General features: G+C 46.0%; 1 protein-coding gene across 1 annotated transcript in view; it reads left to right on the top strand.

Moving 5' to 3' along the window:
* The window catches only part of NTPCR (nucleoside-triphosphatase, cancer-related), a 150,098-nt gene extending 127,877 nt beyond the window's left edge, over window positions 1–22,221 (top strand). The window contains exons 4-5 of the mRNA XM_082251823.1: window positions 20,234–20,443; window positions 22,068–22,221. Of these exons, the coding sequence (XP_082107949.1) occupies window positions 20,234–20,443; window positions 22,068–22,133 (276 nt within the window). The 3' untranslated portion in view covers window positions 22,134–22,221. The remainder of the gene's footprint in view (window positions 1–20,233; window positions 20,444–22,067) is intronic.
* Window positions 22,222–23,232: the final 1,011 nt, after the last annotated feature.

Below are 23,232 nucleotides of genomic sequence, written 5' to 3'. Positions count from 1 at the left end.
ATATCCGTGATCAGGTCAGTATTGTTGGAAATCAGTAGGTCTAGTACCGCATTGTTTCTTGTCGGTGCGTTCACCATCTGACCCATGAAATTGTCCTGCAAAACATTTAGGAACTGCCAAGCCTTAGATGAATGTGTGGTTCCTTCTGCCCAGTCTATATCTGGATAATTAAAGTCCCCCATTATAATAACATTTCCCATCCTTGCTGCCATTCCAAGCTGTGATAGGTCTGCCTCCCCCTCCTCCCCCTGGTTTGGGGGCCTATAGCATAATCCCAATATTACTTTCCCCATAGTGCCTTCCCTTTGAAGTTCTACCCATAGGGATTCTACCTCCTCCTTAGCTCCATTTGTGATGTCGTCCCTCATATTTACCTGTACACTATGCTTAATATACAGACATACCCCTCCTCCTTTTCTACCTTCTCTATCTCTGCGCTATAGGGAATACCCCTGAATGGTCTCCAGACAGTCATGAGAGCTGTCAAACCAAGTCTCTGAAATCACCACAAAATCTAAATCCTCCTCATACATTAGCAGCTCCAGCTCTCCCATCTTGTTGGCCAGGCTTCTAGCATTGTATACAAACCTCATAATTTTGTCCGGTTGCATACTATATCCTTGTTCAATGTTTTTAGGCTGCACTTGCGATTTGTCCCCCTACCCTTCTTGGGTTTAGGAACTGTGAGTACCCTACCACTAATGCCCCCATTTCTGCCCTCTGAACCTTGCTCCCCACTGGCTAATTTCTACATCTGTACCCTCCCCCCATCACCTAGTTTAGAAGCCCCTCTAACTTGTTAGCCATTTTCTCTCCCAGTACGGCTGCACCCCCCCCCATTTAGGTGCCAACCGTCCCTACTAAAGAGCCGGTAGCCGACTAAGAAGTCGGCCCAGTTCTCCAGGAACCCAAACCCCTTCTTATGAATATAACAAGAGGATCAATGCGCTACCCAGAGGGATTTGATGGGAGTGAATCAATATAAAATAAAAAATAAATAAAAATTTAAAAAAGAAAAAGGAGAAAAAGCTGCCAATCTTAATCGGTGTCCCCACCGTGAATGGATATGTGTATGGTGTAAAAAATCGGCGCTAATTCAAATAACAAACAAATGTGACAATAACGGTGTCCACCACCGTGGATAGTGCTCTATGTGATCTATGTGATATAGCACTAATACAGAAAATCAAAATAAAACCAAATAAAATCTATTACTCTTAAATGAAGTCCTCGGTGAATAACTATAAAACAAACAAACGAATGTATGAAATCATCCATTGAATAAATGGTCAATCCAAAAAATTTGCAATCCCAAAGATTGTAATCAATAAAATCGATAATGAATATCAGTACAATATAGGTGATATCAATCTGTGAAAAAATGTGATGAAAAAAAATATGATGAAAAAAAAAAATATATATGTGAAAAATGTATAAAAGTCCAAAAGTGTCCCATAAACACAATCAAGGATGATTAAACGAAATTCTTGAAAGAAAACTGCAATCAACAAATCGTGGAGTGTAGCATAAATAGTCTGGATATCGATCCAATCTCAGACACAACACGGAACACGGAAGTGACGTCACCCGGCTCCTCCCTCAGGGAGGACCCCTTTTTACTACACCAGCTCCTCAGCCACTTGTTTACTTCCCTAATCTCCCGCTGCCTCTCTGGCGTGGCTCGAGGTACAGGTAGTATTTCTTAAAATACTACCTTGGAGGTCCTACTCCTCAATTTAGCTCCTAAGTCCCTGAAATCGTTTTTTAGGATTCTCCATCTCCCTCTGACTTTGTCATTGGTACCCACGTGTACCATGACAGCTGGGTCTTACCCAGCCCCACCCAATAATCTGTCCACCAGATCGGTGATGGGCCAAACCCGAGCACCCGATAAACAGGCCGTTCGCCACTTACGGTCTTTTTGACAGATTGCCCTTTCTGTCCTTCTAAAAATTGAGTCCCCTACCACCAGAAGCCTTGTTCATGGCCTCACTGGAGGAGTTCAACCCCTGCCGGCTAGGGGCGTCGCTCTGCTCCAGCAATGCTGGTCCCTGACTGGTTTCCCCATCATCACACAACAGGGCTTATTTATTGGGATGCTCCAGCTCAGGACCAGCCTCGTTCCCTTGTTCCCTTCTACCCTTCCTTACTGTCGCCCAACTACTCTGCTCTGGTGCCTGCACCCTTGTCTCTCCTTCAGTATGCAGATTATTCTCAGTGTTGCCATTTACTTCCCTAGATTGAGGACCTGAGCTTCCAGGGAAGCATTGTGCTTACATTTTGTGCAGCTGTATTCGCCCTCGACCACATGATCGAGGAACGCATACATGCCACATGATGTGCACCGAGTCGCATCTCCACACCCGCTGGTCATTGTACCCACTAATCTAATCTAATGGGGGTTTTGAAATTTAACTTTGTCTTGTGTAGGTGTTTTCTAGCTTCTTGAATCAAATTTCTCACACACAGGTACTTTACAACGCTTGCGTACTCACACTCAGTTACTCACTAAGTTGCTCAGTTGCTCACACTCTGGGACTCAGGTTCTCCCACTCAGGTACACGGGTACTCCCACTCCGTTACTCCCACTCGGGTACTCCCACTCGGGTACTCCCACTCGGGTGCTCACACTCAGGTACTCACACTCAGGTACTGGGGTACTCACATTACGCGATTACCTGCACATGCGCATGCAAAGGCGTTGGTGCATGCACTGATTGTATTGGTGCAGGAAACTTTAAACATGGGGGATGCAGCTGCTGCTGCGTCAGAGGTGCCAGTCCCCTTGGGACCCACAGATCCTCTAAAGCGGCAAAGGCATTTCCTTTTTCCCGCCTCTTGTGACAAAATTGTTGCGAGAGTCAGTGGAATTACTCACTCAGTTACTCAGTTGCTCACACTCAGGTACTCGGGTACTCACACTCTGTACTCCCACTTGGGCACTCGGTTACCCACACTCGGTTAACCACACTCGGGTACTCACACACTCACACTCGGGTACTCACACTCGGGTACTTAGGCAGTCAGGTACTCACACTCAGGTACTCGGGTACTCACACTACGTGGATGATTCCTCTTTTACTGCACATGCGCTTGCAAAGGCACTGGTGGATGCACGGATTGCTGCTGCTGCGTCAGAGGCGCCAGTCCCTTGGACCCACAGATCCTCTAAAGCGGCAAAGACATTTCCTTTTTCCAGCCTCTTGTGACAAAATTGTTGCGAGACAGTGGAGGAGTTCTAAACGCAATATGGCAGTGCCTAAGCTTTTCAATAGATGGTATCCCTTAAGGAGTCTCTGTTGAGTACGTGGGCAGTCCCACCTGTGGTGGACTCTCAGGTCTCCAGGCTGAATAAATCTACCATAATTCTGGTGGAGGAGTCTCCGGTTTTTAAAAGATCCTTTTGACAGGAGAGCTGAGACTTTGGTCCGTCACATGTTTACTGTGGCTGGATCGGACCTTAGGTTGGTGTTCACCATAGCATGGTGTCCCTGACTTTCCCAAGTGGGCAAAGCTTTTGCACCAGGATCTGAAAGGGGGGACAGATTCATCCTGCCTTTGCGGAGCTGGCGGACTAGTTGGTCCAGGGGTTGCAGTTCGTCTGTGATGCCTCTCTGGATGCGGCTCCTTTAGTCTCTGGGCTGTCTGTGACAGCAATGATCCTTTGGCGCATGATATGGCTAAAATGCTGGTCTGCGGACCAGACTTTCCAGAAGGCCTTGAGTGATCTTCCCTTTGTGGGGAATCGTCTGTTCGGAGCCTCCCTGGAAAGACCTCCTCTGGAGGTTCTAGTCTAATATACCTGGTCTAGTATGCTGAAAGCGGGTCCTTCCAGACCTGCAGACAAACGCCCCTTCTGCCTGAAGGGGAGCTCTCACCCGTATCTGGGGTAGGGGAGGACGTCTTTGCTTCTTTCCGGAGCCGTAGACCTCCCTGATTCAAGACAAGTGGGTCCACGAGCTGATTCAGTCCAGCTACAAGATCGAGTTTTCGGTCTTCTTCTCCAGAGAGGTTCTTTCCTTCCAACCTGCGTTTGTCCCCAGGCTGCCTACGAGGTCTCCTCAGGGCGGTGCAAGACTTGCTACTACAAGGGTTGTTTGTTCCGGTCTCAGAATCAAAATGTTTGTTTCATGTTTGAAGGTCCCAGGAAGGAAAGCAAGGTACGTCCAATCTTCGACCTCAAGCTCTGAACCGCTTTGTGGGGTACAGATGTGAATGGAGTCCATTCGTACGGTAGTGGCAACCCTACATCAGGGGGATCTTCTGACCTCTATCGATATTAAGGATGCCTACCTTCATATTCAGATATATGTCGGTCATCTGCGCTTCCTCTGCTTGCCCTATCAAGGGGTCTTCCTCAACCCCTCGGGTTTTCGCAAGTGTTGGCTCCTGTGTTGGCATTGTTGTGCCAGCGGGGGATTGCGATTCTGGAGTACCTGGATGATCATCTTCTGCTAGCAGAGTCTCAGACTGCTCTGAAGGCCAACCAAGGTATTGGCTCTGGTTCCGTCCACCTAGTTGGACTATCTGGGTCTGTTCTGGACTCATCCTTAGCCAGGGTGTTCCTCCCATGGGACGAGTTTCAAAAATCTGTTCACAGGAGACCTCTGCAAAGAGAGATTCTTGCCATGTGGGGGAAAAATCCACAGTCTCTAGATAATCTTATCCTGTGGAGCTGGGGTACAAGAGGGTCCTTGATTCGGTGGCTTCACTCTCTGGCGCTTCAACAGGGTAAATCTTCCTTCTCCTGTACTGGACGGTGGTCACCACAGATGCCAGCCTGTTTTATCAGTTGTGTCTCTGGTGGGGAACTCCCGAGGTGGTCCTGTTGGCCTCTCGTCTCAACAGGAAGGTGCTTGGGTTTGTGGTGCATTCTCTGGATCCTCTGGCCGACGCCACAGACGCACTGTCCTTTAGGACCTGTATCGTCTGATATACGTCTTTTCTCTTCTAGAACTTCTGCCAAGACTCCTGCGTAGGCTCGAGGCAGAAGGGATTATGGCAATCCTAGTGGCTCCAGACTGGCCTCGCCTCGATCTTGGAACACAGATCTGATATGGTTAGTCACCGATGCTCCTTGGAGACTTTCTCTTAGAGGAGATCTGTTGGCTCAAGGCCCAATCTTCCATCTTGCTTTACAGTCGCTGGCTTTAATGGCTTGAGTTTCGGAAGCCAGGTGGTGAAGGCTAGAGGGTTGTCTGAATCGGATATTTCCACGCTGCTGTAAGCTAGTAAATCTACTTTTAGATAGATTTACCATCGTATTTGAAGAGCGTACTTTGCGGATAGGAATCTCTTGGGGTTCACCCTCGCTCCTTTTTGGTGGCGGTTTTCTTTTATTCTCCTTTGGCTACGCTTCTGTGACTCTCACCTTTGTTCAGAGAGGGGGTTCGCCACCATTCTCCCCCAGTGCGGTCTCCATTACCCTCATGGGATCTCAACTTGGTGCTGTCGGTTCTTCAGTAACCGATGTGGGAAAATATGCATGAGATTCCTCTGCTTACATTGTCCCAGAAGGTAGCCTTCTTGGTGGCTTTTTCTTCTGCATGTAGGGTGTCAGAGCTGGCAGCTTGTCTTCTCGTTCACCTTACTTGGTGGTTCACGGAGATAATGTGGTGTTTCAGCCCTGCCAGTCTTTCCTTCCTAAAGTCCACATCCTCGATGGCCCCTGCCTTATTCTTAAATCTGTAATAACTTACATGATCTCAGAAGAGCAAGCATTAAGGCAGTTAGGACACTGAGTGTCCGGAGCTCGGCGCCGCCTCTACCTTGGTACTGCGCTGGTGGCCGACAGGTGGTGCTGTGCTGCAGACTTGAGCAGCGCGGGAGCAGAGGCTGACAAGGCGGGGAGCAGAGGCTGACGTGTGTGAGGAGCGCGCGTGTGTGTTTGACCAAAGGAGCGAGTGTGTGTGTGAGCACCCCCCCCCCTTCTAAAGAGAGCGGCGCCGAGCGGTGCGAACCCCCCCCCCGAGAAGAGCGGCGGCGAGCAGTGCGGGACCCCCCCCCCCCTGAGAAGAGCGGTGGTGAGCGGTGCGTGACCCCTCCTCCTGAGAAGAGCGGCGGCGAGACCCCCCCCCCCAGAGGTAAGAGCGTGGTGTGCGGGCAGCGAGCGGTGAGGTAACCCACCCCCCCCCTGCAAGGGCGGGCGGCAGACAGAGAGAGGACAGGGGAGGCAGAGGAGACACACAATTCCTGACCTGGCCATTGGCAGGGAGAGGAGCTGAGGGCAGACTGATAGGCAAGTGACAGAGGAGGGAGACAGGAGCCTAAGCAAGTGTCAGGCTTAAAGGAACACACACACATACAGGACTGGTGACTGAGGTTGATCACTGAGGCGCAGCGAGTAACTGGTGGGTGTCCTTGCGACTGGGAGTGTCCTTGCGACTGGGAGTGTCCTTGCGACTGGTGAGTATCTAGCGACTGGTGAGTATCTAGCGACTGGTGAGCATCTTACCACTGGTGAGTATCACTGCGACTGGTGGGTGTCCTTGCGACTGGGAGTGTCCTTGCGACTGGTGAGTATCTAGCGACTGGTGAGCATCTTACCACTGGTGAGTATCACTGCGACTGGTGGGTGTCCTTGCGACTGGTGAGTGTCCTTGCGACTGGTGAGTGTCCTTGCGACTGGTGAGTGTCCCTGCGACTGGTGAGTGTCCCTGCGACTGGTGAAGTGTCCTTGCGACTGGTGAAGTGTCCATGCGACTGGTGAGTTTCCTTGCGACTGGTGAGTGTCCTTGCGACTGGTGAGTGTCCTTGCGACTGGTGAGTGTCCTTGCGACTGGTAAGTGTCCTGGCGACTGGTGAGTTTCCTGGCGACTGGTGAGTGTCCCTGCGACTGGTGAGTGTCCCTGCGACTGGTGAGTGTCCCTGAGACTGGTGAAGTGTCCTTGCGACTGGTGAAGTGTCCTTGCGACTGGTGAAGTGTCCTTGCGACTGGTGAAGTGTCCTTGCGACTGGTGAGTTTCCTTGCGACTGGTGAGTGTCCCTGCGACTGGGAGTGTCCCTGCGACTGGTGAGTGTCCCTGCGACTGGTGAGTGTCCCTGAGACTGGTGAAGTGTCCTTGCGACTGGTGAAGTGTCCTTGCGACTGGTGAAGTGTCCTTGCGACTGGTGAAGTGTCCTTGCGACTGGTGAGTTTCCTTGCGACTGGTGAGTGTCCCTGCGACTGGGAGTGTCCCTGCGACTGGTTAGTGTCCCTGCGACTGGTGAGTGTCCCTGCGACTGGTGAGTTTCCTTGCGACTGGTGAAGTTTCCTTGCGACTGGTGAGTGTCCTTGCGACTGGTGAGTGTCTTTGCGACTGGTGAGTGTCCTAGTGACTGGTGAGTGTCCTAGCGACTGGTGAGTGTCCCTGCGACTGGTGAAGTTTCCTTGCGACTGGTGAGTATCTTTGCGACTGGTGAGTGTCCTTGCGACTGGTGAGTGTCCTTGCGACTGGTGAGTGTCCCTGCGACTGGTGAGTGTCCCTGCGACTGGTGACGTTTCCTTGCGACTGGTGAGTATCTTTGCGACTGGTGAGTGTCCTTGCGACTGGTGAGTGTCCTAGCGACTGGTAGTGTGGTGCGACTGACCGGCTGTGCGATTGTGAGGGTGGTGCGACTGAACCGGGCTGTGAGACTGTGAGTTAGTGCGACAGGAGTGTGGTGCGACTGACCGGGTGGTGCGGCTGTGAGTGTTGTGCGACTGACCGGGCTGTGAGATTGTGAGTGTTGTGCAACTGAGTGTCAAGTGAGTGAAGCGGAGTACCAGAGGGTGAGAAGGTAGAGTTAGGAAGCCAGGAAATAGCCACATAGGATAGTCTTAAATCACTGAATCCCCATTAGATTAGATAGTAGGTACAATGCCCGGCGGGTGTGGAGATGCGATTCGGTGTACATCTTGTAATATGTATGCGTTCCTCAGACATGTGATCGAGGGCGAATACAAATGCGCAAAATGTAAGCACGTTGCTTCCCTGGAAGCTCAGGTCCTGAATCTAGGGAAGCAGCTGGCAACACTGAGACGAATGTCCATACCGGAGGAGAGCCAGGATCATACCAGTCAGGTGCAGGCAGGGGTCTGCACAGAGGTGGGCGGAGTATCGGAGGTGCAGGCATCAGAGCAGAGTAGACATGTGACAGTTAGGAAGGGTAGAGGGCAAAAAGGCAAGGAGGCTGATCCTGGACTGGAGCACCCCAATAGATACGCCCCGTTGTGTGATGTTGGGGAAACCAGTCAGGGACCAGCATTGCTGGAGCAGAGTGACGCCCCTAGCTGCCAGGGGAAGAACTCCTCCAGTGAGGCTGGGAGAAAGGGAAAGGAAAGACAGGTGCTGGTGGTAGGGGACTCAATTATTAGAAGGACAGACAGTGTAATCTGTGACAAAGACCGTGTGTGCCGAACAGTCTGTTGTTTGCCGGGCGCTCGGGTTCGGCACATCGCGGATCGGGTGGACAGATTATTGGGTGGGGCTGGGGAAGACCCAGCTGTCATGGTACACGTGGGTACCAATGACATAGGCAGAGGAAGACGGAGAGTCCTAAACGATTTCAGGGACTTAGGCGCTAAGTTGAGGACTAGGACCTCCAAGGTAGTATTTTCCGAAATACTACCTGTACCTCGAGCCACACCAGAGAGGCAGCGGGAGATTAGGGAAGTTAACAAGTGGCTGAGGAGCTGGTGTAGTAAGGAGGGTTTCGGGTTCCTGGAGAACTGGGCTGACTTCTCAGTCGGTCACCGGCTCTTTTGTAGGGACGGATTGCACCTAAATGGGGAGTGTGCAGCCGTACTGGGTGCGAGGATGGCCAAAAAGCTAGAGGGGCTTTTAAACTAGGGAATGGGGGGGAGGGTACAGATGTAGAATTAGCCAGTGGAAAGCAAGTTTCAGAGGGCAGAAATGGGGGCACTAGCGGTAGGGTGTACGGAGATCCTATACCCAGGATGGGTATGGGGAAAAATCAGGAGGGCAACCTAAAAACATCAAATGAGGATATATGTAGCCGCTCAAAATTAAGAGGTTTGTATACCAATACCAGAAGCCTGGCCAACAAGATGGGAGAGCTGGAGCTGCTGTTGTTGGAGGAGGACTTAGATTTTGTGGGGATAACTGAGACTTGGTTTGACAGCTCTCATGACTGGATGGCGACCATTCAGGGATATTCCCTTTATCGCAGAGATAGAGAGGGTAAAAAAGGAGGAGGGGTATGTCTGTATATTAAGAACAGTGTGCAGGTAAATATGAGGGATGATATTAATAATGGAGCTAAGGACGAGGCAGAATCCCTATGGGTAGAGCTTCAAAGGGAAGGCACAGTGGGGAAGGTAATATTGGGCGTATGCTATAGGCCCCCCAACCTGAGGGAGGAGGGGGAGGCGGACCTCATTTTACAGATAGGATTGGCAGCAAGGATGGGAAATGTCATTATAATGGGGGACTTTAATTATCCTGATATAGACTGGGCAGATGGAACCGCGCATTCGGCCAAGGCTAGGCAGTTCCTAAATATCTTGCAGGACAATTTCATGGGTCAGATGGTGAATGCACCGACAAGAAACAATGCGGTACTTGACCTACTGATTACCAACAATACAGACCTGCTCACGGATATAGAAATACGGGAGAACTTAGGAAACAGTGACCATAGGTCAATACGTTTCAGTATTAATTATAGTAATAGGAAGCAGAGGGGTAATTTAAGGACGCTGAATTTCAAAAGAGCTAATTTCCCAAAACTGCGCTCGCTGCTAGAAAATATCAAATGGGATAGAACCCTGGGAACAAAGAACACGGAGGAAAAATGGGAGTGCTTCAAGAGCATACTTAACAAGGGGATTGACCAGTGCATTCCAAAGGGAAATAAATTTAAAAGAGCAAAATTAAACCCTGGGTGGCTTAACTCCAACATAAAAATGCATATTAGTGCTAAAGGAAAGGCTTTCAAAAAATACAAGGCTGAGGGGTCATTGGCAGCATTTAAGCATTACAAAGAGTGTAATAAGAAATGTAAAGATGAAATCAGGGCGGCTAAAATAGAACACGAGAGACATATAGCGGAAGAGAGTAAAAAGAACCCCAAGAAGTTCTTTAAGTATATAAACAGTAAGAAAGCGAGGTCAGAACACATTGGCCCCATAAAAGATGACAAAGGAAATATGGCCACTGAGGACAGGGAAAAGGCGGAAGTGTTAAATAATTTCTTCTCTTCAGTCTTCACAAAAGAATCGGGGGGCTACACGAACCCCGCTTGTAAGGCCAATCTAAACAACACACCTCAGGAAGTGCCATGGCTAACAGAAGACAGACTTAGAACTAAACTTGAGAAACTTAACATAAATAAATCACCGGGACCGGATGGCTTGCACCCGAGGGTTCTTAAAGAGCTCAGCCAGGTGATTGCCAGACCATTATTCTTGATCTTTAAGGATAGTTTACAGACAGGTATGGTGCCAGCAGATTGGAAAAAGGCCAACGTAGTACCAATATTTAAAAAGGGGCCGAGGTGTATCCCGGGTAACTATAGACCTGTCAGCCTAACATCTGTAGTCTGCAAGATTTTGGAGGGGATGTTAAGGGACCACATACAAGACTTTAGTAATGAAAACAATATAATTAGTAGTAATCAGCATGGATTTATGAAAAATCGTTCTTGCCAAACCAATCTATTAACCTTCTACGATGAAGTGAGCTGCCATCTAGATAAAGGTAAGCCAGTGGATGTGGTGTATCTGGAGTTTGCAAAGGCCTTTGACACCGTTCCCCACAAACGCTTACTGTACAAACTAAGGAAGGTAGGTATGGACCATAAGGTGAGTACCTGGATAGAGAACTGGCTCCAGGGGAGAGTCCAGAGGGTGGTGATTAATGGGGAGTACTCGGATTGGGCGGGGGTGGAAAGTGGGGTCCCCCAGGGTTCTGTCCTGGGGCCAATCCTGTTTAATTTATTCATAAATGATCTAGAGGAGGGGATATCTAGTACAATCTCAGTATTTGCGGACGATACTAAACTAAGCATGCCAATATCTTCTATGCAGGATGTGGAAACCTTACAAGCGGACCTAAACAAAATAACGGGGTGGGCAACTACATGGCAGATGAGGTTTAATGTTGATAAATGTAAAGTAATGTACTTGGGGGCCAGAAACCAGAAAGCAAGCTACTCACTAGGGGGGGAACCTCTGGGGGAGTCTAGGATGGAAAAAGACTTGGGGGTACTGGTAGACAACAGGCTTGGCAGTGGCATGCAGTGCCAAGCAGCTGCAAGCAAAGCCAACAGAATATTGGGATGTATAAAAAAGGGGATTCACTCCAGAAATAAAGAGATTATTCTCCCGCTCTACAAGACTCTGGTCCGGCCACATCTGGAGTATGCTGTCCAGTTCTGGGCACCGGTCCTCAGGAAGGATGTGCTGGAATTGGAAAGAGTCCAGAGAAGGGCAACAAAAATAATTAGGGGAATGGAGGACATCAGCTATGAGGAAAGACTACAAGCACTGAACCTATTCTCTCTAGAGAAGAGACGATTGAGGGGGGATATGATATCAATGTACAAATACTGTACTGGCGACCCTAGCATAAGGAACAAACTATTCAGAGTAAGGAAATACAACAAGACACGTGGCCACTCACTAAAACTAGAGGAAAGGCGGTTTAACCTTAAAATGCGTAAGGGGTTCTTCACTGTAAGGGCGGTAAGGATGTGGAATTCTCTTCCACAAGCAGTCGTATCAGCAGGGAGCATCGATAGTTTCAAAAAACTATTGGATGGACACCTTAAAGACCACAACATACAGGGGTATACAATGTACGGTTAAAAGCAAACACATCATAGGTTGAACTGGATGGACTGATGTCTTTTTTCAACCTCACTAACTATGTAACTATGTAACTATCTTTGGTTTCCATTGAAATAAAGGCATTGTGTTCGCTTCCTTGTGTCCTAAGTCCTAAACACCCTCAAGAGATTGCCTTACATTCTTTGAATGTGGCTCGGGCAATCATGGTGTACCTGGCGGCGACTGAGTCCTTCCGAAAATTGGATTCCCTATTTTTCCTTAGGGATGGACCCTGTAGGGGCTGGTCGCGTCTGCTGCGACCATTTTTAAATTGATTAGGCTGACGGTGGTGCAGGCCTGTTCCATTGAGGGTCAGGATCCTCCTTTCCCTGTTAATGCGCATTCTACATAGGCTCTTAGTGCCTCTTTGGTACTTCCGTCATCAGGCTTCCGTGCACACTTTCACAAAATTTTATAAGATGGATGTGTTGGTATCTGCGGATGCTTCCTTTGGCCGCAAGGGTTGGCAGGCTGCTGTTGGAGAGGATTAGTCCTCTTTGAGGGTGCACTTTTTTCTTCAGGTGAGCTCCAGTTGTTCCTGGTTGGCTACGTTTAGCCTTTGGGAAGTATATTTATTGCTTTTTTCTTCCCACCCCTCATGTTGACACTGCTTTTGACGTCCCCAGGGTCAGATTTGGAGCTGACAGGGTGTCTGTCAATTAACGAAAGAGAAAACTGGATTTTTGTCTTACCGTAAAATCCTTTTCTTTGATGTTCATTGACAGACATAGCACCCACCCCTCTAATGAGTTGGGGGTTATGTTCTTCTGACACTGCTTGTTACAAAACTGAAGAGCTAGAGCAGGAAGTTAGAGTATACCCCCTAGGACTGCCCTATGGGCATAGTCAAACTCGTTTAACTCTTTTCCGCCTAGTGTCCTACTCCAGTTTTTTCTACACTGTATCATCTCCCTTGTACGGAATAGGGCCTTAAAACCTTCATGTGCTTTTATCATTATCCAGCAGTTTGAGGTCTGTAATCTTAAAGTCTAACTAAAGGAAAAACTTTTTTTTTAGTTGTGGGTAGAGGGGAGATGAATTAAAACGCCTGTCGGTTTCTTTTACTGCTGTCTGTGCCCCCGTTAGGGAAATTCACGCTCTCTATTTGTCCTGTTTACTATTATCATTGAAAGTGAAAGTAGAAGAAATTCCTAAAATTTGGGCTGTCCCCAGAAAAGTAATAGAGGGAAAATCTTTCAATGGGGACAATAGTTTGTCACTGTTGTGACCTTGGGGTCCCTAAGGAATTTCCTTAATTTGCAGGGATTTTCGCTCACTTTCTGACAGGCAGTTAAGGGAAATCTCCTCAATAGAACATAGATGGCGAAAAAAAAATCTGCTTGAAAGATTCCAGAAAAAATTGATTTACTCTTATATACAGTGGTGATCGAAAGTTGGGGCACTCCAGGTAAAAATTGGTATTAATGTGCATAAAGAAACCAAGGAAAGATGGAAAAGTCTCCAAAAGGCATCAAATTACAGATTAGACATTCTTATAATATGTCAAAAAAAGTTAGATTTTTTTTCCATCATTGACACTTTCAAAATTATAGAAAACAAAAAAATGGTGTCTGCAAAAGTTTGGGCACCCTGCAGAATTTATAGCATGCACTGCCCCCTTTGCAAGGCCTGCCAGTGTCATGGATTGTTTTCAATCATCATCTGGGAAGACCAGGTGATGTCAATCTCAAAGGTTTTAAATGCCCAGACTCATCTGACCTTTCCCCAACAATCAGCACCATGGGATCTTCTAAGCAGTTGTCTAGAAAACTGAAACTAAAAATAGTTGACGCTCACAGAGCTGGAGAAGGCTATAAGAAGATAGCAAAGCGTTTTCAGATGTCAATATCCTTTGTTCGGAATGTAAGAAATGGCAGTCATCAGGAACAGTGGAAGTTAAAGAAAGATCTGGAAGACCAAGGAAAATATCAGCGCTAGCAACACAATTGTATTAAATGAATATATGTTCCAAAGTGCAAGACCACTTTGCACTTTGGAACATATATTAATTTAATACAATTGTGTTGCTAGCGCTTTTTTAATTTTTTACACACATTTTTTCCAATAATTGTTTTTGGATGCACAGCAGCTGTACTACTTTTTGCTCTAATTTCTCTATATGATTCACTCTTTATATGATTTATTTTAATAGGATCACTTTGATTATTTTCATACATGTGTCAAGCACTGTTTTAATTTTATATCACAAGAAAAATATCAGACTGAACAGCTCGCCGGATTGTGAGAAAAACAATTCAAAACCCACGTTTGACTGCACGATCCCTCCAGAAAGATCTGTCAGAGACTGGAGTTGTGGTACACTATTCCACTATAAAGAGATACTTGTAAAAATATGGTCTTCATGGAAGAGTCATCAGAAGAAAACCTCTTCTACGTCCTCACCACAAAAATCAGCGTTTGAACTTTGCAAATGCATTTTGGAAACATGTTCTGTGGACTGATGAGGTTAAAATTTTACTTTTTGGCCGGAATGAGCAAAGATACGTTTGGAGAAGAAGGGGCACAGAATTTAATGAAAAGAACCTCCGTCCAACTGTTAAGCATGGGGGTGGATCAATCATGCTTTGGGGTCTTATTGCAGCCAGTGGCACAGGGAACATCTCACGAGTATAAGGAAAAATGGATTCAATAAAATTTCAGCAAATTGTGGATGGTAACTTGAAGCCATCTGTGAAAACGCTGAAGTTAAAGAGAGGATGGCTTCTACAAACGGATAATGATCCTAAACACACCCCAAAATCCACGGTGGATTACATCAAGAGGCGTAAACTGAAGGTTTTGCCATGGCCTTCACAATCTCCTGACCTCAACATAATTGAACATCTATGGATAGACCTTAAAAGAGCAGTGCGTGACAGACAGCCCAGAAATCTCAAAGAACTGGAAGACTTTTGTAAGGAAGAATGGGCAAAGATACCTCAAACAAGAATTGAAAGACTCTTGGCTGGCTACAAAAAGCGTTTACAAGCTGTGATACTTGCCAAAGGGGGCAGTACAAGATATTAACTGCAGGGTGCCCAAACTTTTGCAGATGCCATTTTTTTGTTTTCTGTTATTTTGAAATTGTAAATGATGGAAATAAAATCTAACTTTTGTTGACATATTATAAGAATGTCTAATCTGTAATTTGATGCCTTTTGGAGATTTTTCCATCTTTCCTTGGCTTCTTTATGCACATTAATACAAATTTTTACCTCGGGTGCCCAAACTTTCGATCACCACTGTAGCTGGAAACCTACATAAAAAAATCATGCCATTTTGTCTTGGGATTATAAATGTCCTGGTTATTCTTTTCATTGGCTGACGCAATAAGAAGAATCGACAATGAGCTGTTTGATTTACTAGGCAAAACAGATTTCTCACAAGCTCAGTAAGCATGTCATATGGCATGTTTTGTTTTGTTTTGTTAATGTGTGTATGTTTTATTACTAGCTCTGGCCATCTCAGTAGATTGTTTTAAAAAAAATCAATGTATTCCTTAACAGACAAAATTTAACTGTGTATTTAAATTTAGGCCCAATTCACACTTATGAATGGGGTTGTTAGCAGGAGACCAAGCGGGGGTTCTCAGTAACTAGCTGCGAGCAAAAGCATCATTGAAAGCAATAGGGGGCTGACAGCTTGCGCAGCTATTCACGGCTGCTCATATGTAAACACTCATGAAGCCTGTCTGCATCCAAGAGCTATAGTTTGCAGATAATTGCTCCATGAGTGATTACGGTATATGTGAACGGCCATAAATAGCTGCGGAAGCAAGCAGCTTCCCATGGCTATCAATGAGGCTTCTACTCACACCTACCGTAATTGCCGGGAACCCCCGCTGTGTCTCTTGCATCTAATCGCTGACAACTCCATTTGCAAGTGTGAATGGGGTCTTATAGGTAATAACACCTGAGATTGTTGATCTAGGGAATATCGGTTTGTCTTCTAGGGTATCAGGAAGGAATTTTTTTTTTCCCCCCACTGAGGCAAATTTAACCAAGCTTTATAAAGTTTTTTGCCCTCCTCTGAATCAATAGTAGGTGAGGTCGAATAAAGACAATAGTCCATCCAGTTCAACCTGTGTAGGTGTGTGTGGCTGTAATCATCTCGCATACCCCTGAATGTTCTGATCCTTGAGATGTACGTCTAGTAGTCTTTTGAAAGCCACCATACTACCTGCAGAAACCACCTCTTGTGGTAGAGAATTCCACAATCTTGTAGCCCTAACAGTAAAGAACCCCCTACGTTGCCTGAGGTTAAAACGCTTCTCTAATCGCATTGTATGCCCCCGAGTCCTCATGCAATCCCTGCGACTGAACAGCTTTTTTTCTAAGCCTAGATCCCCATTGAGATATTTAAAAATTGCTATCATGTCCCCCCTCAGGCGTCTCTTCTCCAGGGAGAATAAATCAAGCGATTGCAGACGCTCCTCATAATCAAGGTCCTCCAATCCCCTAATTAGTTTAGTTGCCCTTCTCTGGACCCTCTCCAGCTCCAACACATCCCTTCTGAGGACTGGTGCCCAGAACTGTACAGAATACTCCAGATGCGGTCGGACCAGAGTTTTATAAAGTGGAAGGATTATAGTCTTATCTCTGGAATACATCCCTTTCTTTATGCATGCTAATATTCTGCTAGCCTTGGCAGCTGCCGCTTGACATTGCATGCTGTTGCCTAGTCTATCATCCACCAAGACACCCAGATCCTTCTCCATTTTTGATTCTCCCAGGGGTTCCCCTCCTAACGTGTATTGTGCTTTAATGTTTCTAGTCCCCAAGTGCAAAACCTTACACTTCTCCACGTTAAACCTCATTTGCCAAGTCGTTGCCCACTCCGTTATTTTGTCCAGGTCATTCTGTAGGATATCTGCTTCATGCTGTGCTGTTATTGCCCTGCCTAATTTTGTGTCATCTGCAAAAACTGATATTGAACTACTGATCCCGTCCTCAATGCTGTTTATGAATAAATTGAACAAGGTTGGTCCTAGGACTGAGCCTTGGGGGACCCCGCTTACTACCTCAGACCAGTCTGAGTATGCGCTGTTTATTACCACCCTTTGGACACGCCCTTTTAGCCAGTTCCGTATCCAAGAGCAAACCTTGCTGTCGATACCTGCAGAACTTATTTTATAAACTAAGCGCTTATGGGGAACTGTATCAAACGCCTTAGCAAAATCTAGGAACACCACATCCACTGGTCTGCCCCTATCTAGCTCACAGCTCACCTCCTCGTAGAATGTTAAGAGATTGGTTTGACAAGAACGCCCATTAGTAAACCCATGCTGGTTACTACTGATGATGCTGTTGTCCTTAGCAAACTCTACGATATAGTCCCTTATCATCCCCTCCAGAAGTTTACATACTACTGATGTCAGACTGACAGGCCTATAATTTCCCGGTATATGCCTCTGACCCTTTTTGAATATCGGAATCACGTTAGCTTTCCTCCACTCCCCTGGTACATCTCCTGTCCTAATACTGTCCGCAAAGATCAGGAACAGTGGTTTGAATATAGTATTCTGTATATGGGGATTTTCTGTTTAGTTATTATGTTTTTTGTTTCCGCTAGTTGAACTAGATAGAGTTGTGTCCAGTGGCGGCTGGTGCTCAAAATTTTTTTTTTTGGGGGGGGGGGGCGCAAACAGAAAAAATCGGCAAAAAAATAGGCATGACTTTGGCATGACTTTGAGGTCACAAAAGTGTGAAAGGGGCCTTCAGTAATCAAAGTATAGTGTGCCCCCATTCAATGCAGAGTTACTACAGCGTGCCCCCATTCAATGCAGAGTTACTACAGCATGCCCCCATTCAATGCAGAGTTACCACAGCATGCCCCCATTCAATGCAGATTTACCACAGCATGCCCCCATTCAATGCAGTTACCACAGCATTCCCCCATTCAATGCAGTGACCAGCATGCCCCCCATCAATGCAGTGACCAGCGTGCCGTGCCCCCTTTAATGCAGTGACCAGCTATCCGTGCCCCCTTCAATGCAGTTACCAGCGTGCCGTGCCCCCATCAATGCAGTGACCAGTGTGCCGTGCCCCCATCAATGCAGTGACCAGCGTGCCGTGCCCCCATCAATGCAGTGACCAGCGTGCCGTGCCCCCTTTAATGCAGTGACCAGCTTGCCATGCCCCCTTCAATGCTGTGACCAGCTTGCCGTGCCCCCATCAATGCAGTGACCAGCTTGCTGTGCCCTCTTCAATGCAGTGACCAGCTTGCCATGCCCCCTTCAATTCGGTGACCAGCTTGCCGTGCCCCCTTCAATGCAGTGACCAGCTTGCCGTGCCCCCTTTAATGCAGTGACCAGCTTGCCGTGCCCCCATCAATGCAGTGACCAGCTTGCCGTGCCCCCTTCAATGCAGTGACCAGCTTGCCGTGCCCCCATCAATGCAGTGACCAGCTTGCCGTGCCCCCATCAATGCAGTGACCAGCTTGCCGTGCCCCCATCAATGCAGTGACCAGCTTGCTGTGCCCCCTTCAATGCAGTGACCAGCTTGCCGTTCCCCCTTCAATGCAGTGAGCAGCTTGCCGTGCCCCCATCAATGCAGTGACCAGCGTGCCGTGCCCCCATCATTGCAGAGACCAGCGTGCGTGCGTGCCCCCTTCAATGAAGTGTGGGCCCCCCCCCCCCAGACCAGGGCACTTACCTGGAGCCCTGGAGCAGCCGCGGTGGCGGCTTCTCTTCAGTCCCCGCGGTGGCTTCTCCTCACTGTGTCCCCCAGCGGCCCGTCTCCTCCAGTCCTTCCGCCTCCTCCTCTGCCAATGGCATGGGGTTTTCCTTGCTGCCAATCAGGAAGAGCTTATCGGACGCGCTTCCTGATTGGCCAGGAGGAGGATCGGTGTGACAATAGCGAATTTTCATTCGCTATTGTCACACAATGGGTGGGCTCGGGGTGCACTGCTCTGCGCCCTGGCTCCACCATTTGCATTACCCTATTAGAGCCTCTGGCTCTAATCAGGTGATTAAAAAAAAAAACCCATTAAGCTCCATGCGTCCGGCGCCCCTGCATGCAGATTAGGGGCCGGACGCATGGATGGGGGGGCCCCTGCGCCCTCAATACGCCTGCCGCCACTGCTTGTGTCTATTTCTTTAGCATAACTATGTATGCAGCCAGAAGATGAAAATTACTCTAAGAACTATAGAAAGTAGTTCCTTTACTTGAGGCTAACAAATTATAATGTACTCTTGTGAACTGATGATGGGCTTTTTAACCACTTTACCCCCACTTTACCTACGTCGCTGGACTCCTCCCTTTGTGTGCGGCGCACGCGCGCCGCCAGAGGCTCGCTCCCGCTGTATTCAGTCACAGCGGGAGTCGGGCCAGGGGGGAGCGGCGGTAATCACCGCCGCTCTTCCCCTATCATCAGGGAATCGAGTTTGGAGATCCGCCCGCGTGTGTAAACAAAGCGGGCGGATCTCCTAAGTGACAGACAGTGACAGATTGCAGGGGTCAGCATAGCTGAGTCACCTCCCCCCACACACGTTAGTAAGCACCAGGCATACATTAACCCCTCCCTCTCCAATAAAATTAACCCCTTCCCTGCCAGTGTCATTTTTACAGTAACAGTGCACATGTATAGCACTGATTACTGTAGTAATGTCAATGGTACCCCCAAAAGTGTCAAAAATGTCAGTCAAGGGTCCGATCTGTCCGCCGCAATGTCGCAGTCCCGCAAAAAAAATCGCAGATCGCCGCCATTACTAGTTAAAAAAACACCAAAAATGACAGAAATCTTTCCCTTAGTTAGTAAACGCAATAACTTTTGCGCAAACCAATCAAAATACGCTTATTGTGATTTTTTTTACCAAACATAGGTAGCAGAAAACAAATTGGCCAAAAATGAAAAAAACTGGATTTTTACATTTTTTTTGGGGGGGGGGGGGGGGGATTTCATACAAAAAAATTCTAAAAATATTGTTATTTTTTCAAAATTTACGCTCTTTTTTTGTTTATAGGGCAAAAAGTAAAAATCGCACAGGTGATCAAATACCACCAAAAGAAAGCTCTATTTGTGGGAAAAAAAGGACGAAAATTTTGTTTGGGTACGGCGTCGCACGACCGCACAATTTTCAGTTAAAGTTTAACAGTGCCGAATCGCAAAAAGTGGCCTGGACGTAAGACAGCAAAATCCTCCGGTGGTAAAGTGGTTAATGACCCCCTTACTGGCTCACTTTGGATGGGAATATATTTGAAAGTTTTGTATTGAGAAATAGGGTATATTTTTGTAGTTTTTAAGTCCAACAGATTATATTTAAGAAGCCAGTGGCGGTCTTTGACCTGTTGCTATGAGGAGTATATCTTCATGTATGCGATTATCACATAAAATGTCAGATGTATATGTTATTTAGTTTAAATAATTAGTCAGGGACTTTTTTTTTTTTTACTAATGATGACAACAGCTTTGTTTTGCCAACAGCTGAAAACTGGAAATCTTGCACAAAAATCTGTTTGTGTCATAGATGAGATTGGAAAAATGGAGCTCTTTAGTCAGAAATTTATTTCGGTTGTCCATAAAGTTTTGGATTCTGCTAATGCTGTGGTTTTCGGAACCATTCCAGTACCAAAAGGAAAACCGCTTCCACTTGTTGAAGAAATAAGACATCGTCAGGATGTTAAAGTGTTTAACGTAAGTGACCCCAACTGTATTTTGCCCATATAATGACTTGACAGATTTTCAGAAGTTTTTGCTTATGTTAGGGTTAGGAGAATGCCAGGTGTGTTTTTCCCTTAAAGTGGTATTAAACCCAAAAGAAAACATTTATTATATGTGTAGATGTGATGGCTGTATTAGTTTTGTTTTTACTTTCTTTCCCTTATTTTCATCTAGTGATCCACACAGTAAGAATGTTGTTTTTCAACAGAGCAGCTATCCTGTGAATGTTGCACTGCTGAGACAAACCATTCACCACTGATGGGGTGCTTACAATGACCAGCTTTTATTTATTCATGTAAAACTGTAATCCCATAAGAAAAAACAGTTGCTGTAACTGCAGTGTGAGCTGGAGTTTGGCTTTAGTTTGTTAGTTTATTTTGTCTGTTAATACATCAAACACTCCCCTCCCCTCCGACTGACAATGCCACTATCCAAAGGTAGCCCTGTGCTCCTTCATCCAGAGTCAGGACCTGGAATCAAGAGGTTCGGTCCTTGTCTTTCCAGAGCAGAGGTAGATGAGAAGATGTAGTTCGGAAGTTCTTCCAGCCTAAGGCAAAATAAGCTGCTAGGAAAAAGTGTTCCTGTGTGACCCTTAATGTGAATGATGCTTGAACATTGAGTGTCCATTCACACTAGTACGACTTGTCAGGCGACTTGGTCAGCCTGACAAGTCGTGCACCGTCGCTCCCACTGTGTAGTACTGGAGCCGTTCTAATAGGAGCGACACAAGTCGCTCCGACTTAGAAAAAGGGTCCTGTACTACTTGGGGGTGACCTGGAGGCGACTTGCATTGACTTCCATTATGTGAAGTCCTTGCAAGTCGCGCTGCACGCGACTTCACAGGTCGCCCCCTAAGTCGGAGCGACCTAATGTGAACGGGGTCTTAAAAGGAGATTTGTGAGTGCACAAAGTTGGTTGAGACCACAACAGGGGCAGCTGAGTTCAGGAGGCCCAAATGAGATTGGTGGCAAACTATCTGTTAGAAGAGGCACAGATGAAACGGGAGGAGAAATTATTTGGTACACTGTTTTACAAAGTTCCCTGTGTGTGTTATATGTTCTAGGCAAAAAAAAAAATTGTCTAAAATGCAAAAACAAAAAAAAGTTTTGGATATTTTACATATTACGATCAGATTACAGTCTTTGGATTTTGCTGCTATCCAATTCTTCACTCTACTCCGATAAAGTACTCATTTATGAATGTTCTTAGAGAAATGCTATTTTTGTAAATGCAGTCTTTGGAAAATTTGAAGGAACTGCACTCTTATTTTTACTATTTGATTCTAAATAAGGGCTGCAAAAATACATTTAGATTCCAACTTGATACAAAATGGGGGTCCTTTCTGTTTTTAAAAACAAAGTGCACAAGAGACCATTTTCAAAAGTTTTTTTAGTTGAATTTTGCACATTTCTAAAACACAAAAAGGAGTTAGATTAGGCCTTGTGGTTTTACATGGGTACAGGGGGAGAAATACATAGTGGTTAGTTTTATTTTCATGCAAAGCCCACTTTAAGTGCAGAATAAGAGCTATTCATAAAAAAATGTCACTTCAATCTGTAAACATTGTTTGTTAATATATTTCATTTTTTCATTTTAGATTACAAAAGAAAACAGAGATGCCATGCTGCAAGAAATAGTAACCACTGTACGGAACTGCATATAGAAAGAGCTGTGGTTCAGAAGAGAAGTGGAAATTAACACTGATTACCTAAGTGTATGTTTATAAACCATTGAATTTGACATTCGCAAAACATTTTCTGCAGGTACATGTTTGAAATGGCATTGATTCACTAGCAGTGAATGTTTGGTGAAAGTCACATGCACTGCTTTATAAGTATGCCTCATAGTAATATAGGTTGAAAAAAGACTCCAGTCCATTGAATTCAACCCAAAACATAGTGTTCAGTTCTTTTGTAAATACATTGTGTGTATGCTTTAAATAAATTGTATATTATATTGAGTAATTGGGTATGCTTTATTTGTAGCCATTTACATGCTGAATAATAGGGCAAGGGTGACAGGCATGTAAGGACACTGCAATTTATCTTTTTATATTCTGAACTGGAAAATGTATTCATTATGTTTTCTCTGAACTGGTACCAGCTTGGATTTTCAGAATGCTAGTGTTTCCCATGCAATACCTGAAACTTTGGAGTTTAGGTAATAGCCTTTACAGGTATATAGTAACCTAAGTTAATAAAGATGCAAGTTTTGGGAACTCGTTGGGTCTCTTTTTCAGGCTTTTTACAATTCCAAAGCTTACAAATCTATACAAACAAAAACAACCATTAATAAAGCACAGAATTATTTTCCTTGATATGCCCAAGTAGTAATCACTCAAGTATTTCAACAAACAAATCATTGTATTTTATTTGCCCCTCTTTTTGTAACTGTAAATATGTTCATTGTAAAAACCTTAGGAAAGGTATGGTTCACTAACGCTTGAGTCTTAACCACTTCAGCTTGTGCACCTGTACACTCAGATTCTGTGAGTTTCTGCCATCATCTGAACCTTTCAAACTTTTGGGTCCATTCACGCGGTTACCTCCCCCATCAATATCCATGGAGATACTCTAATGTCTTGGAAATTTTATAGATGGGCAACTCCTATCCTAATATTGATCAGTGGTTCCAAATTAATAACTAATACAGTAGGGAGCAAATACATAAAGATACACAGAGCTTATTTCTAAATAACTGTTGTCTTTAAACATGATTACAGATATCACATTAACTGCTTGCCGACCGCCGCACGACTATTT

The sequence above is a fragment of the Pelophylax lessonae genome (assembly GCF_965119305.1).
Source record: "Pelophylax lessonae genome assembly, chromosome: 3".
Lineage (NCBI taxonomy): Eukaryota > Metazoa > Chordata > Amphibia > Anura > Ranidae > Pelophylax > Pelophylax lessonae.
Note: the sequence above shows the minus strand (reverse complement) of the source record. Positions and strands in the feature narration are given on the sequence as shown.